Source organism: Coregonus clupeaformis, chromosome 30 (assembly GCF_020615455.1).
Source record: "Coregonus clupeaformis isolate EN_2021a chromosome 30, ASM2061545v1, whole genome shotgun sequence".
NCBI classification, from domain to species: Eukaryota; Metazoa; Chordata; class Actinopteri; order Salmoniformes; family Salmonidae; genus Coregonus; species Coregonus clupeaformis.
The window spans coordinates 9,228,955-9,243,512 of record NC_059221.1 but is presented as its reverse complement, the minus strand read 5'-3'; the positions used below and the strand labels follow the sequence as shown (position 1 = coordinate 9,243,512).

General features: G+C 43.7%; 1 protein-coding gene and 1 long non-coding RNA gene across 4 annotated transcripts in view; both read left to right on the top strand.

Moving 5' to 3' along the window:
- LOC121545990 (histone-lysine N-methyltransferase PRDM16-like) overlaps nucleotides 1-14,558 on the top strand; it is a 435,559-nt gene that overhangs the window by 385,752 nt on the left and 35,249 nt on the right. For both annotated transcript variants that reach the window (XM_045209418.1, XM_045209419.1), the window contains exons 10-12: nucleotides 4,744-4,831; nucleotides 10,430-10,641; nucleotides 10,836-10,913. In XM_045209418.1, coding sequence (XP_045065353.1) covers nucleotides 4,744-4,831; nucleotides 10,430-10,641; nucleotides 10,836-10,913 — 378 coding nt within the window. The remainder of the gene's footprint in view (nucleotides 1-4,743; nucleotides 4,832-10,429; nucleotides 10,642-10,835; nucleotides 10,914-14,558) is intronic.
- Nucleotides 780-2,985, top strand: LOC121545991. Of its 2 annotated transcripts, XR_005996320.2 has the most exons (6): nucleotides 780-1,014; nucleotides 1,712-1,751; nucleotides 1,951-2,143; nucleotides 2,366-2,490; nucleotides 2,607-2,740; nucleotides 2,863-2,985. It is a non-coding gene; the product is annotated as an uncharacterized LOC121545991 (long non-coding RNA). The 2 variants fall into 2 exon arrangements; XR_005996319.1 differs by lacking the exon at nucleotides 1,712-1,751 and having other exon boundaries at nucleotides 784-1,014.

Below are 14,558 nucleotides of genomic sequence, written 5' to 3'. Positions count from 1 at the left end.
TGTGGTGGGCCGGGCACCTGCAGGCTGACTTCGGTCGTCAGTTGAACGGTGTTTCCTCCGACACATTGGTGCAGCTGGCTTCCGGGTTAAGCAGGCGGGTGTTAAGAAGCGCGGCTTGGCGGGTCATGTTTCGGAGGACACATGACTCGACCTTCGCCTCTCCAGAGCCCGTTGGGGAGTTGCAGCGATGAGACAAGATCGTAATCACGAAATTGGGGAGAAAAAGTAAAAAATTGCATGATCATTACACAGGTGCACCTTGTGCTAGGGACAATAAAAGGCCACTCTAAAATGTGCAGTTTTGTCATACAACACAATGCCACAGATGTCTCAAGTTTTGAGGGAGCATGCAATTGGCATGCTGACTGCAGGAATTATTGACACCCTTTTTCTAAAATGTTTTATGAGTTGGAGAACACATTGGGCTCAGTGCCGTTATCCTCGCAAGGTGAGGTATTGAAAGGGTCTTGAAAACAGAGGTGTCAATAATTGTCACCCCTACCTTTTTGAGAGAAAAAAATACTTGTTAACGAGCGACTGTCCCTAAAAAGCAACCAATCCCTTTGAAAACGGCCTATGTGGCATCGATATGAGTCAGAAACATTTATTATAGTGTCAAAATTGTCAACAACGTGTAAATAGGACAATTTAGGTTATAAAGTCAGTCTCGTCTAAAACAGAGTTTGGAACCTCAGTGCGTCACAACGAATAAATGAAGGTTGGGTTTGGATTACAATTATGTCAACAAATCATTCCCCACTTTGCCAAGCTACACGTGCAAATCGTCCCTTCGCCCACTTTGCTTCCCTTCATTGAATGGGGTTTCATCGCCCCCAACGCGTTCAAAGGATCACGTGGCCTATACGGATTGACCATACCTCCACAGCCAAAGTTCTATGGTTTGCATGCCCTGCGGAAGGACCCTAGCATGCGGTCGGAATAGGTGCTTGGAGTTCGTCTGTCCCCAACTGTCTGCACCAGTAACGCTAGCTTGGTGTGCAACGACCGGTGGTGGTGAGTATAACCAGAGATACTGGAATATAATGGGCTCTCTGGTATAATTTAGCTAACGACGTTAGATAACGTTATTGCTGGTTATGTATCTAGGTAGCTATCTTTTGATAAAGCGAGGCAGTCTAGTTAACGTTTTAGCTCATGTTAGCGTAGCTAACTAGCTAGCTACCTCTACAATTTAGTTAGGTCGTAGCTCATATGAGTGTACTGTCTAGATACTGCTGGTTATCATTTGTTAAAACTAGCGTCGCGTTAGCCTACAAGTTGAATTTGCAAATGAGTTCGTAGCTCATTCTAGTGTATTGTCTAGGGCAAGACAAAATAATGGATGCAGCTATGGTGGTAGTTAACTAATGTCTACCTCAGACTAATACTGTGAACTAGGAGCAAATACCCGTAACGGCGTCACTGGCCTTAATCTAATCCAATCTGGAGTTACAGTCTGAAAATCATATAATTTGGGTTTCCACTAGTTACCACATCCCCAAAGACAAAATTGGTTATATCGTAAAAATTCATGAAAACAAACATGAGCTTTTTGGTCTTAATTTAAGTTTAGGCCGGGTTAGGCATAAGGTTAGCAGTGTGGTTAGGGTTATGTTTAAAATCACATTTTAAGAAGAAATTGTAGAAATGGGCAGCCTTTATGATTTTGTTGCTGTGGTAATTAGTGACTACCTATAATTATTTTGACCAGAGTTACTGCCCTGATGACACAGACGGCTTCATCGACAACGGTAATGTGTGTTATGTAAAAAGTTGTATAAAAAATAAAATAAAAACCCGGTTTGATGAACTAGTAGGTTCATTATCCAGCCAAGCAGATAAAAGTAGTTGTCATTTTGGTTGTGAAGTGCATTATCAAAAAGCTTTGTGTTTTCTTTATAACAAAATGCAATTTACCACTTGGCTGTCTGTTGTATCACCCTGTCACAGGCCCTCCCAGTCAACACCACTTCATATGATGAAGTACATTGTTTATGAGGATTGCAGGCTGCAGTTGTTCAAGAGATTTCCAGTTTGCCGCCAAACATGCAACATAGAGAAGACCAGCAAGGGGACCTTGCATGCAGACATGCCCTCGCTGTGAGCATTCCTATAAATGGAATAGGGCGGACACTTGAATAAGGTTGGTGAAAACAGTTTCGAGTTTTGTCCCAATTCACCTTCATAACCTAGCCTGGGGGAACCAGCCTGATCTCTGCGTTTACCATTCTATTTCACTTCACATATCATGATATCTAAAGTCAAATAGAAAGGTGAATGCAGCTATCAGGTTGGTTCCACCATGCTACTCATAACCACCATTGATCATGTAATCAGTGCTCTGTGTTTGTGTGTGACCGACCAGTATCTTTGAGGCCAGGAGCTGATCTACACTGCCATGCCCATCAATTGGGCGCTGGCAAAGACCCCACCACCAGCCTTACCTCTTGCCTGCTCACCAACGGTCGTCGATGGGGAGACCAGAATTAGGTAGGTTTAGTCTGACCTGTTCAAACTTCAACATAGTATATGTTTGTTTGACAGATATCACCTATCCTAACTGCCATTGGTAATAGAACAGTGACTATGTGTGTATGTGTTCACAGAAACATGTATGGAGCCAGCACATGGAGACTTGCAAGATGATGTGATGGATCCTGATCGACAGACAGGATTCATACTGATGTCTCTGAATGGAGAGAGACCTGGCACTCAACACATCCACAATGTGGGACTGGAGGTGACTAATAATTCAGTACAGCAGAAATGTCCAGTATTTGCAACACCCTTTTCATTCCATGTGTCACTGATGAACTCTGCCTATTTCTACAGATTGCAGACTATGTGTGTATGTGTTCACAGAAACATGTATGGAGCCAGCACATGGAGACCTGCAAGATTATGTGATGAAGTCCAGACTCATACTTTGATGTCTCTAAATGGAGAGGAACCTGGCACTCTGCATTAAAATTTTACTAGACACAACTTTTACTTGTAATGTGTTTTTATAGAATTGAATGGTATCAGTAAATATGGGGAGGGAGAAACCCTGTGTATTCCGCAACTAGATCAGGAAACTCCTGTTGTATACAAGACACCACACTGGAAGGTATGACCACTCTGACATCTTTGCCAACATAGCCCAATTACCACCAGACAAAATGCACATTGTTATATTAGCAGAACACTGCTTTTATGTTATGTAAAGTAGGGGTGTCAAACTCATTCCATGGAGGACCTAGTGTCCCTGGGTTTTAGTTTTGTTCCTAGACAACCAGGTGAGTGGAGTGCTTTACTAATTGACTGACCTTAATTCATCAATCAAGTACAAGGGAGGAGCGAAAACCCACAGACACTCAGCCCTCTGTGGAATGAGTTTTACACGTGATGTAAAGGGTTTATTCTTGATCTGTTACTACATTTGAAAGTTGTCAAAACACTTAGTTTAGAATATCTACATAAACTCATAAATTGCATTCTTCTTATATTACCTTGTAGGCTACTGACCTATGCAAAGCTTCCTCTGACATCTTACCATACATCTGCCTGTAGTTATTGAACTCAACCTGCAGGTTGGTTTGTTGTGATTGAGTGGGGGGGAAACAGCTGCGGGCTAGGTTCTGCATTCACCTTTCTTGGCAAGGACACCCAAGAAACACCCACATCAAACCACAACCCCAAGCCAACTCACGTTTGGCTTCTGTCATAGCAGCTGGAATTTCTTGAGGATAAGGCAAAAAATAACGAGGCCAAATTAGCGGGTACAATTCTCCTTTAAACAACATCCCTTTCTCTGAGTAATTGTATTAGTATAAAGTAATTTCCCATATTTTTAGCATACATATACACTGAGTATACAAAACATTAAGAACACCTGCTCTTTCCATGACAGACTAACCAGGTGAATCCAAGTGATGGATGAAGGGGAGGAGACATGAAAGAAGGATTTTTAAGCCTTGAGACAAATGGGACATGGATTGTGTATGTGTGCCATTTAGAGGGTGAATGGTCAAGACAACAGATTGAAGTGCCTTTGAACGGGGTATGGTAGTAGGTGCCAGGTGTACCGGTTTGTGTCAAGAACTGCAACGCTGCTGGGTTGTTCACGCTCAACCGTTTTCCGTGAGTATCAAGAATGGTCCACCGCCCAAAGGACATCCAGTCAACATGGGCCAGCATCCCTGTGGAACACTCGACACCTTGTAGTGTCCATGCCCCAACGAATTGAGTCTGTTCTGAGGGCAAAAGGGGGGAGGGGGTAGGCTGCAACTCAATATTAGGAAGGTATTCCTAATGTTTGGTATACTCAGTGTAGATCAGTATTTCTATTATTATTTTTTGCTTATCTTTATCAAGTGTCAATAATTTCGGACCCCACTATACTATATTTCCAAATCTCTGACAGTGTTCAGACTGAACTTTTCCGATCATGAAATAAGAGAAAAGGGCTATGTTCCAATGTCCACACTAGCATGCCACTAAGAATACATGCCAAGCGCATAGTAGCCATTGGTCAAGGTTGTAGGTTCAATTCCCACAGGGAATAAACATATAAATACATTTACGAACTCACTGTGCTGCAACTGTAAGTTGCTTTGGATCAAAGTGTCTGGTTAGTGGCACATTTTATTATCTATATAATAATTATATTATATTGTAACATGGGAATGTAATATGTCAAGTAGTGCACATTTTCCAGTTGACCTCTGACCTTCGTACGTAACCCTTGTCCTTGCTGTCCAGCAGGGTGGAAAAGAGGAAGCTCCTGGACCCTTTGGGAGCTTTGAAGGAGAAGTTCCCGAGGCCCAATCCGCTTCTCTTCCATCCACAGGTACACACACGCGCACACACACTGGCCGTGTCCGAATACCCATACTTGCGTTGTAAATAGTAGGCATTTTAGGTATGTGAAATTTCGAAATTCGAGTATGCTTTAAATGCCAGGATGTTACACTCATTTCGTTTTTTTCATCTAGTAAAATTTGCTGCACACTTTTGAGGAAGAGAATCGTCTTTCCAGACTCACATGTTTGACAACAGCTGATAATGAGATAAGGGGACACGCTGTACCCAAAGGAACGAATGGTGGGAATCAACGCAATTGCGCATTAGATGACACATTCTTAGGATGCTAGTATGTTGATATTTGTTGCTTAGTGCATTTGTTTTTACTAAACAGTACTTTCTAAATAGTATGTAGTACAATTAGTACACAGTATGTAGTTTAAGTAAGTAGTAGCCAAGACATATTCCGGACACGGCCAGTGACTGACTGACTGGTTGATTGATAATTGATTAATCATAGATGTGTTCATCTATGACTTTGAATAGATGGGTAGAGACAGATTGAGAAAACTGGTCACCAAGTTGAACTCTCAGGCAGGTTATTAGAATCAATATCTGGTTTTGTCCCAAAAAGTTGCACTATGACAATTCCCACATTCCCACGAACCCAGTCCTGAAGCCCTCCTGTCCTGCACATTGTTCCCACAACGCTCCCGGCGCTTGAGGCCAACGGACCTGAAACTCCAATGTTATTTCTCAGGTGCTCTGTACGATTTCTTCCTTTGTTTACGATGTAGTGCCTCAGAATTCCACCGACTCCCACCTTCCTGCACAGAAGATAAAATGTCTGCTATCTCGTCACCCCTTTGATAATCAAACCACATTGTTTGGCTTGTCACCGAACCCTTCCAACCCTTCCCACGTACCAAACAACTTATCAGCGGCAATAACAATAATTATATGTATTTGGATAGTCCGAATGATACATCTGTAGATGCTTTACAGATGGTCATACTATAGATGGTCGTACTGTTAATAAGCAACTGCTTGCTAAGGTTACTGTTAGGGTTAGGTTAAGAATAAGGGTTAGGATAATGGTTAAGGTTAGGGTTAAGGGCTAGTGTTAGGATAAGGGTGAAGTTTAGCGAGGCACTCACACACTGTCAGCGAGGTGCGTGTACACAGAAATGCGCACACACATACACACAGCCTTTTTAGGCACACATTAACAAAAACATGTACATGTGCACATACACACACATTCTGTACCCTACATGTGCATCCAACAACAACAATGGATGCCTTTCCCCTATATGCCACTGCCAGCGGTTGGTGGCACATAAGAACAGATGGTGGCATAAGGACGTAGGGCAAACCTTAAAGAAGTACTGTACGAGGCCCAATTTATACGAGGCCCAATAAGGACTCTGCTATCCCAACCATCTAGCCTCAAGTTCACACAGCTATCACAACACAATGATGGGATCGCTCATTTGCTAATTCGGTCCACTGACGGAATAATCCGACGGGTGTCACTGCAAATAAATACATTGAGACAGCACAGCTGTCCCCTGTTGTATTCTCAAACCAGGAAGGATGTAAGCAGTTGTGGGCAAATACACCCGCCTCCCTCTGCAACTGGATCCTGGACTTCCTGACCTGCCGCCCCCAGGTGGTCAGAGTAGGCAACAACACATCTGCCACGCTGATCCTCAACACTGGGTACGCGCTTATTCCCCTCCTGTACAACCTGTTCACCCACAACTGCGTGGCCAAGCACGACTCCAACACCATCATTAAGTTTGCTGATGACACAACAGTGGTAGGCCTGATCACTGACAACGATGAGACAGCCTATAGGGAGGAGGTCAGAGACCTGGCAGTCTGGAGCCAGGACAACAACATCTCCCTCAATGTGAGCAAGACAAAGGAGCTGATCGTGGACTACAGGAAAAGGCGGGCCGAAAAGGCCCCCATTAACATCGATGGGGCTGTATTGGAGCGGGTCGAGAGTTTTGAGTTCCTTGGTGTCCACATCACCAACGAACTATCATGGTCCAAACACACCAAGACAGTCGTGAAGAGGGGATGACAACACCTTTTCCCCCTAAGGAGACTGAAAAGATTTGGCATGGGGTCCCCTGATCCTCAAAAGGTTCTACAGCTGCGCCATCGAGAGCATCCTGACCGGTTGCATCACCGCCTGGTATGGCAACTGCTCGGCATCTGAACGTAAGGCGCTACAGAGGGTAGTGCGTACGGCCCAGTACATCACTGGGGCCAAGCTTCCTGCCATCCAGGACCTATATACTAGGCGGTATCAGAGGAAGGCACAAACATTTTTCTAAGACTCCAGCCACCCAAGTCATAGACTGTTCTCTCTGCTACCGCACAGGTCAGGTCCAAAAGGCTCCTTAACAGCTTCTACCCCTAAGCCATAAGACTGCTGAACAATTAATAAAATGGCCACCTGGACTATTTACATTGACACTGTTGCTACTCGCTGTTTATTATCTATGCATAGTCACTTTACCCCTACCTACATGTACAAATTACACTACCGGTCAAAGGTTTTAGAACACCTACTCATTCAAGGGTTTTTCTTTATTTTTACTATTTTCTACATTGTAGTAACCAAAAAAGTGTTAAACAAATGTTTTATATTTGAAATTCTTCAAATAGCCACCCTTTGCCTTGATTACAGCTTTGCACACTCTTGGTATTCTCTCAACTAGCTTCCCCTGGAATGCTTTTCCAACAGTCTTGAAGGAGTTCCCACATATGCTGAGCACTTGTTGGCTGCTTTTCCTTCACTCTGCGGTCCGACTAATCCCAAACCATCTCAATTTGGTTGAGGTCGGGGGATTGTGGAGGCCAGGTCATCTGATGCAGCACTCAATCACTCTCCTTCTTGGTAAAACAGCCCTTACACAGCCTGGAGGTGTGTTGGGTCATTGTCCTGTTGAAAATAAATGATAGTCCCACTAAGCCCAAACCAAATGGGATGGCCGTATCACTGCAGAATGCTGTGGTAGCCATGCTGGTTAAGTGTGCCTTGAATTCTAAATAAATCACAGACATTGTCACCAGCAAACCACCCCCACACCATACCACCTCACCCTCCATGCTTTACGGTGGGAAATGCACATACAGAGACCATCCGATCACCCACACCGCGTCTCACAAAGACGGCGGTTGGAACCAAAAATCTCAAATTTGGACTCCAGACCAAACGACACATTTCCACCGGTCGAATGTCCATTGCTCGTGTTTCTTGGCCCAAGCAAGTCTCTTCTTATTATTGGTATCCTTTAGTAGTGGTTTCTTTGCAGCAATTCGACCATGAAGGCCTGATTCACACAGTCTCCTCTGAACAGTTGATGTTGAGATGTGTCTGTTACTTGAACTCTGTGAAGCATTTCTTTGGGCTGCCATTTCTGAGGCTGGTTACTCTAATGAACTTATCCTCTGCAGCAGAGGTAAATATGGGTCTTCCATTCCTGTGGCGGTCCTCATGAGAGCCAGTTTCATCATAGCACTTGATGGTTTTTGCGACTGCACTTGAAGAAACTTTCAAAGTTCTTGACATTTTCCGGATTGACTGACCTTCATGTCTTAAAGTAATGATGGTCTGTCTTTTCTCTTTGCTTTTTTGAGCTGTTCTTGCAATAATATGGACTTTTACCATTGACTCGGTACCGGTACCCCCTGTATGTACAGTTGAAGTCGGAGGTTTATATACACCTTAGCCAAATACATTTAAACTCAGTTTTTCACAATTCCTGACATTTAATTTGAGTAAAAATTCACTGTCTTAGGTCAGTTAGGATCACCACTTTATTTTAAGAATGTGAAATGTCAGAATAATAGTAGAGAGAATGATTTATTTCAGCTCTTATTTCTTTCATCACATTCCCAGTGGGTCAGACGTTTACATACACTCAATTAGTATTTGGTAGCATTGCCTTCAAATTGTTTAACTTGGGTCAAATGTTTCGGGTAGCCTTCCACAAGCTTCCCACAATAAGTTGGGTGATTTTTGGCCCATTCATCCTGACAGAGCTGGTGTAACTGAGTCAGGTTTGTAGGCCTCCTTGCTCGCACACGCCTTTTCAGTTCTGCCCACACATTTGCTATAGGATTGAGGTCAGGGCTTTGTGATGGCCACTCCAATACCTTGACTTTGTTGTCCTTAAGCCATTTTGCCACAACGTTGGAAGTATGCTTGGGGTCATTGTCCATTTGGAAGACCCATTTGCGACCAAGCTTTCACTTCCTGACTGATGTCTTGAGATGTTGCTTCAATATATCCACATAATTTCCCTTCCTCATGATGCCATCTATTTGTGAAGTGCACCAGTCCCTCCTGCAGCAAAGCAACCCCACAGCATGATGCTGCCACCCCCGTGCTTCATGGTTGGGATGGTGTTCTTCGGCTTGCAAGCAGTCCCCTTTTTCCTCCAAACATAACGATGGTTATTATGGCCAAACAGTTCTATTTTTGTTTCATCAGACCGGAGGACATTTCCCCAAAAAGTAAGATCTTTGTCCCCATGTGCAGTTGCAACCCGTAGTCAGGCTTTTTTATGGCGGTTTTGGAGCAGTGGCTTCTTCCTTGCAGAGCAGCCTTTCAGGTTATGTCGATATAGGACTCGTTTTACTGTGGATTTAGATACTTTTGTACGTGTTTCTTCAAGCATCTTCACAAGGTCCTTTGCTGTTGCTCTGGGATTGATTTGCACTTTTCACACCAAAGTACGTTCATCTCTGGGAGACAGAACGCGTCTCCTTCCTGAGTGGTATGATGGCTGCGTGGTCCCATGGTGTTTATACTTGCGTACTATTGTTTGTACAGATGAACATGGTACCTTCAGGTGTTTGGAAATTGCTCCCAAGGATGAACCAGACTTGTGGATGAACGTGGTACCTTCAGGCGTTTGGAAATTGCTCCCAAGAATGAACCAGACTTGTGGAGGTCTACAATTTGTTTTCTGAGGTCTTGGCTGATTTCTTTAGATTTTCCCATGATGTCAAGCAAAGAGGCACTGAGTTTGAAGGTAGGCCTTGAAATACATCCACAGGTACACCTCCAATTGACTGAAATGATGTCAATTGGCCTATCAGACGCTTCTAAAGCCATGACATCATTTTTTGGAATTTTACAAGCTGTTTAAAGGCACAGTCAACTCAGTGTATGTATACTTCTGACCCACTGGAATTGTGATACAGTAAATTATAAGTGAAATAATCTATCTGTAAACAATTGTTGGAAAAATTACTTGTCATGCACAAAGTAGATGTCCTAACGACTTGCCAAAACTATAGTTTGTTACCAAGAAATTTGTGGAGTGGTTGAAAAACGAGTTTTATTGACTCCAACCTAAGTGTATGTATACTTCTGACTTCAACTGTATATAGCCTCGTTATTGTTATTTTGTGTTACTTTTTATTTTATTTTAAACTTTATTTTATTTAGTAAATATTTTCTTAACTCTATTTCTTGAACTGCATTGTTGGTTAAGGGCTTGTAAGTAAGCTGTTATATTCAGCGCATGTTACAAATACAATATAATTTGATTTGATTTGTTGAGAAACAGTTGTGTTCGTGACTAAAACGTGATTGTAAATGTTCCCCTATCTACAGCTACAGTATCTTTACCATGGTACACCTTCTTTACCTCAGATGTCGGCCATGGAGAACATGACGGAGAAGCTGGAGAGCTTTGGCGCGCTCAAACTGGATGCCCCGCCCAACTTGTTGCAGCACTCAGCCCACCCACTCTTCAACTTCCGCTCGCCGCCGCCCTCCCTCTCTGATGCCATCCTCCGCAAAGGCAAGGAGCGCTACACCTGCAGGTAGGCACCCACCGCCGATTTCTGTTTGTCAACTTTTCTTTAAAAGTATGGGACAACACAGGATATTCAAGCAATGCTCTCTCTCTCTCCCTCTCTCTCTCTCACTTTCCCCGCTCCACCATATGTCTCTCTCTCTCTCTCTCTCTCTCTCTCTCTCTCTCTCTCTCTCTCTCTCTTTTTCTTGCTCTCTCTAGGTACTGTGGGAAGATCTTCCCCAGGTCAGCTAATCTTACCAGGCACTTACGGACACACACAGGGGAGCAGCCCTACAGGTAAGCCTTTCCTCTCTCTCTCCTCTCCTTTCTCCTCCATCCCTCTATACTGCTGACAGAGGCCTACTCTACCCGGTCAACCAATGATGACATAATTTCCTTCCCACCTGATTTATTCCTCCCCACCTGATTTATTCCTCCTCGTTTGGCAACAAAACCACACTCATGCCTGGCATAGGCCTTGATAACAGACACACACATACACACACACTGAAATGTGCTGATTTGGCTGTACACACACAGCATAATGATATATACGTGGAGGGAGGTGGGGGGTGAATGGTCCTGGACAATGTTGGGTTGTAACGGTGTCCTGGAGAAATCAGGGCCTCTGTTTATAGAGACCAGTTAATTATCAGTCATTTAGCGCTTGCCCAGCCTCTCCACAGATAGGGATGGGGCTTCCTTCCTCTTTAGACCCCAGCCATTCAGAGAGCCCATTGATTGACCCCTGAACCTCACAGCCCTCATTTCTCAAGATGCTCTTAAACCGTTTGTCATAACAACATCAAGTACGTAGAGAGTCCTACCAGCTACTTCTGCTCGCCATGCCACGGAGAGCTCACACATACACACTCACACACCTTACCACACTCTCTCTCTCTCTCTCTCTCTCTTTCTCACTTTCGCTCTCTCTCTCTTTTGAATGTCTCTCCATCTCTCTTTTTCTCCATCTCTCTCCATCTCATCTTGGAACCCAACAAACAGTGTGCAGTTTGAGAACATGTTGACAGTGAAGTGTCAGTAATAGTCAAGCAGTTCTACTTTTGAAAAGAACCTGTGATCTCATTTTCGAATGAACATTCTAGTATTTGAAACTTGGTTAACCCGAGGGCACAAACCGAAAGTGGTGGTCTTTGTCCTCTGTTGAGCTGTAGTGCCAACTCCCTGAGCACAATTTACAGAAAGGGAGAGAGAGAGAGGGAGAGAGAGAGTCTCTCGGGGGACCCAGTCCCCGGGCCCAGTCCAAACAAGCTGCTGATTACCTCATTTAGAAACAATTTATCCTAACAAATAGCAGACATCATTATCTCTGCCACTTTTCATGCAAATAACACCAAAGCTGTGCAGAGAGGGAGGGAGAGAGAGACCAAGAGAGAGATAGAAGAGACTGACAGCAACAGAGAGGCCGAGAGAGGAAAAGAACAACCAGGAGAGAGCGACAGTGTGTGTGAGAGAGAGAGAGAGAGAGAGAGAGAGAGACCAAGAGAGAAAGCGAGAGGGAGAGAGGGAGAGAGGGAGAGAGGGAGAGAGAGAGAGAGAGAGAGAGAGAGACTCGGGCCTCATAGCCAGGCACTCATGCTTCATTGTCGTAGGGCAATTTGCCTGCCTGAGATCCTATCAGACAGCTGCTTTCTGCTCTGAAATTGGCCCCACTTAGACCTGACCACTGAAAGACCCCATTCAGCCAGTAATGCTCCATTCATTACTTATTCAGAGGCTTTCATCAATTGGCCTGGACCAGGCTGCGTGTAGCTGGTTTGAAAATTACGTATTTATTGATGGTGTTAAATTAGGTTTTCTAGACATAACAAAGGGTCCCACAGGGATTGATTTTTGGTCTGGTTCTTTTCACTATTTACATTAACAATATTGGTTTATCTGTAAAAAAGTATAACTTTCACCTTTATCCAGAACTTCAATCTGCTTTATTGCCCTGCAGAAAGCCTTTGTTGAACCTAAATTGGTACTTAATGCAGGTAAATCACTTAAAAATGTATCTGATGTTTTATGCATATATGGATGGTGCCCTCATTGATCGTGTCCCTGCTTATAAATGTCTGGGCATCTGGTTTGACGAAAAGCTATCTTTTAAAAAGCATGTTGATGAGTTAGTTAAGAAATAAAAAATGTAAATAGACTTAATCTAAAGGAACAGGTCCTGTCTTTCATTAAATAGCAGAAAACAAATAATTCAGTCAACATTCATTCCGGTTATTGACTATGGCGATATCGTCTATATCAGGGTGCAATTTCTAAATTTGGTTGCGCATCAGCAGTTTCTCTCTTGTTTTTTTAGTCAAAATGTGGCTTTAAAACTGCAGCATTTTCTCTACTCCCGATGGCAAAATATGTAGAATTGCATGAAATTAACTCTAAAACTTCAATTTGTTCTCTCCGCTGTCAAGAGGGGGGTCGCTACAATGTTTTGATTAAGAGGGGGGCCGCTAAAAGTAGGCTGGCCCTCTTTGAAGTCTCGATACATTGCTTAACTCATTGTTAACCTTCCGACAGACAGTATAAGTTACCAGACCAGGACTCAGGGATGGCTAACCCTTGAGATCCTTTCCATCTCCACCGAGTTAAGTAAATCTGCTTTTAGTTTTTTTGCACCTCTCATGTGGAATGACCTCCAACTCCTTCAAGTTGCTGGAGTTGGTGCCTCTAGGGCAGTTCAGGCGGATGTCAGAGGGACTTTTTACTGAAGTATGTGTTTGTTTCACATGATTGTGTTTTGCTTTTTGTGTCTTGTGTTTGCTTTTCATGTATTATGTAATTGATGTGTATATACAGTAGATATGTATAGTGTAATTGTTGTTTATTGATGTGTTCATGCAGGGCTCATCTGCAAAAGAGACCGTGGACTCAGCATGACTCCCTGCTTAAATAATAAATACAAATATGCAGCCCCCTCATAACGGTCGGAACGACCGGGGGGAGAAAAGAAGTCCACAAAAAAGTCCTCTTAAGAAAATGAAGTAATTTCACGTCCCCTCTGACAAAAATAAAAGTAAGAAGCTGGGGGATGTATGGATGTTAGCGAGCTTGAGAACCTGTATGTACACATGTAGCCCGCGGGTGCACAAACACACACATACACAAACAAATACAACACAAAATGAAAAGAGCCCTGCATTTTCATTACAAAGCTTGATCACAATAAACTTTTCCCAAAGCAATTAGTCCTGAATGGCAGCCTTGCAGCAGTGGATGAATTGCTGTCGGAAGTTGATGTGTGTGCGCATGCGTGTGTGTGCCTCGTTTGTTGGGATTAGCGGAGGTCACCGTGGAGCAGGTCTGCAGGCCCTGACGCACGCATGCACACACACACACACACACACACACTCACCCAACAAAGAGCCAGTGTCTGTGGGCTGGGGGGCTTTGACAAGGCCTGGCCACTGTTATATTTATGGCCAGGTTAAATGGATGTACTTCGGATGATTCTGGATGAGCCAGCCGTGTGGTTGTGTGTGCGCGTGCACGTGCAGTTAGGGTAAAGTTAACCACTGAAAGCCAGAATGGCCAATTTGCTATTACTACTTCTACTACTGTTCCCTGACTCCACACACACATGCACGTGCGTACGCACACACAGACACACACACACACACTGTACTTCCTGGGTCATATCTCCATTTTACCCACCCACAATCCACTCTGTGGCACAAACTATCCTGCACCAAAAAAAAACTTGGTCCACTATCATCACACATTGGATTTGTACATACAGTATATCTGAACTGACAAATAAAAGGAATCTTATCCATCCATTCCTCCCTGGGTCAAATTTCGGACCCCATATGTTTCGCTGAAAGATCTTCCCTCAAATCAAATCAAATTGTATTTGTCACATGCGCCGAATACAACAGGTGTAGACCTTACCGTGAAATGCTTACTTACAAGCCCTTAACCAACAATGCA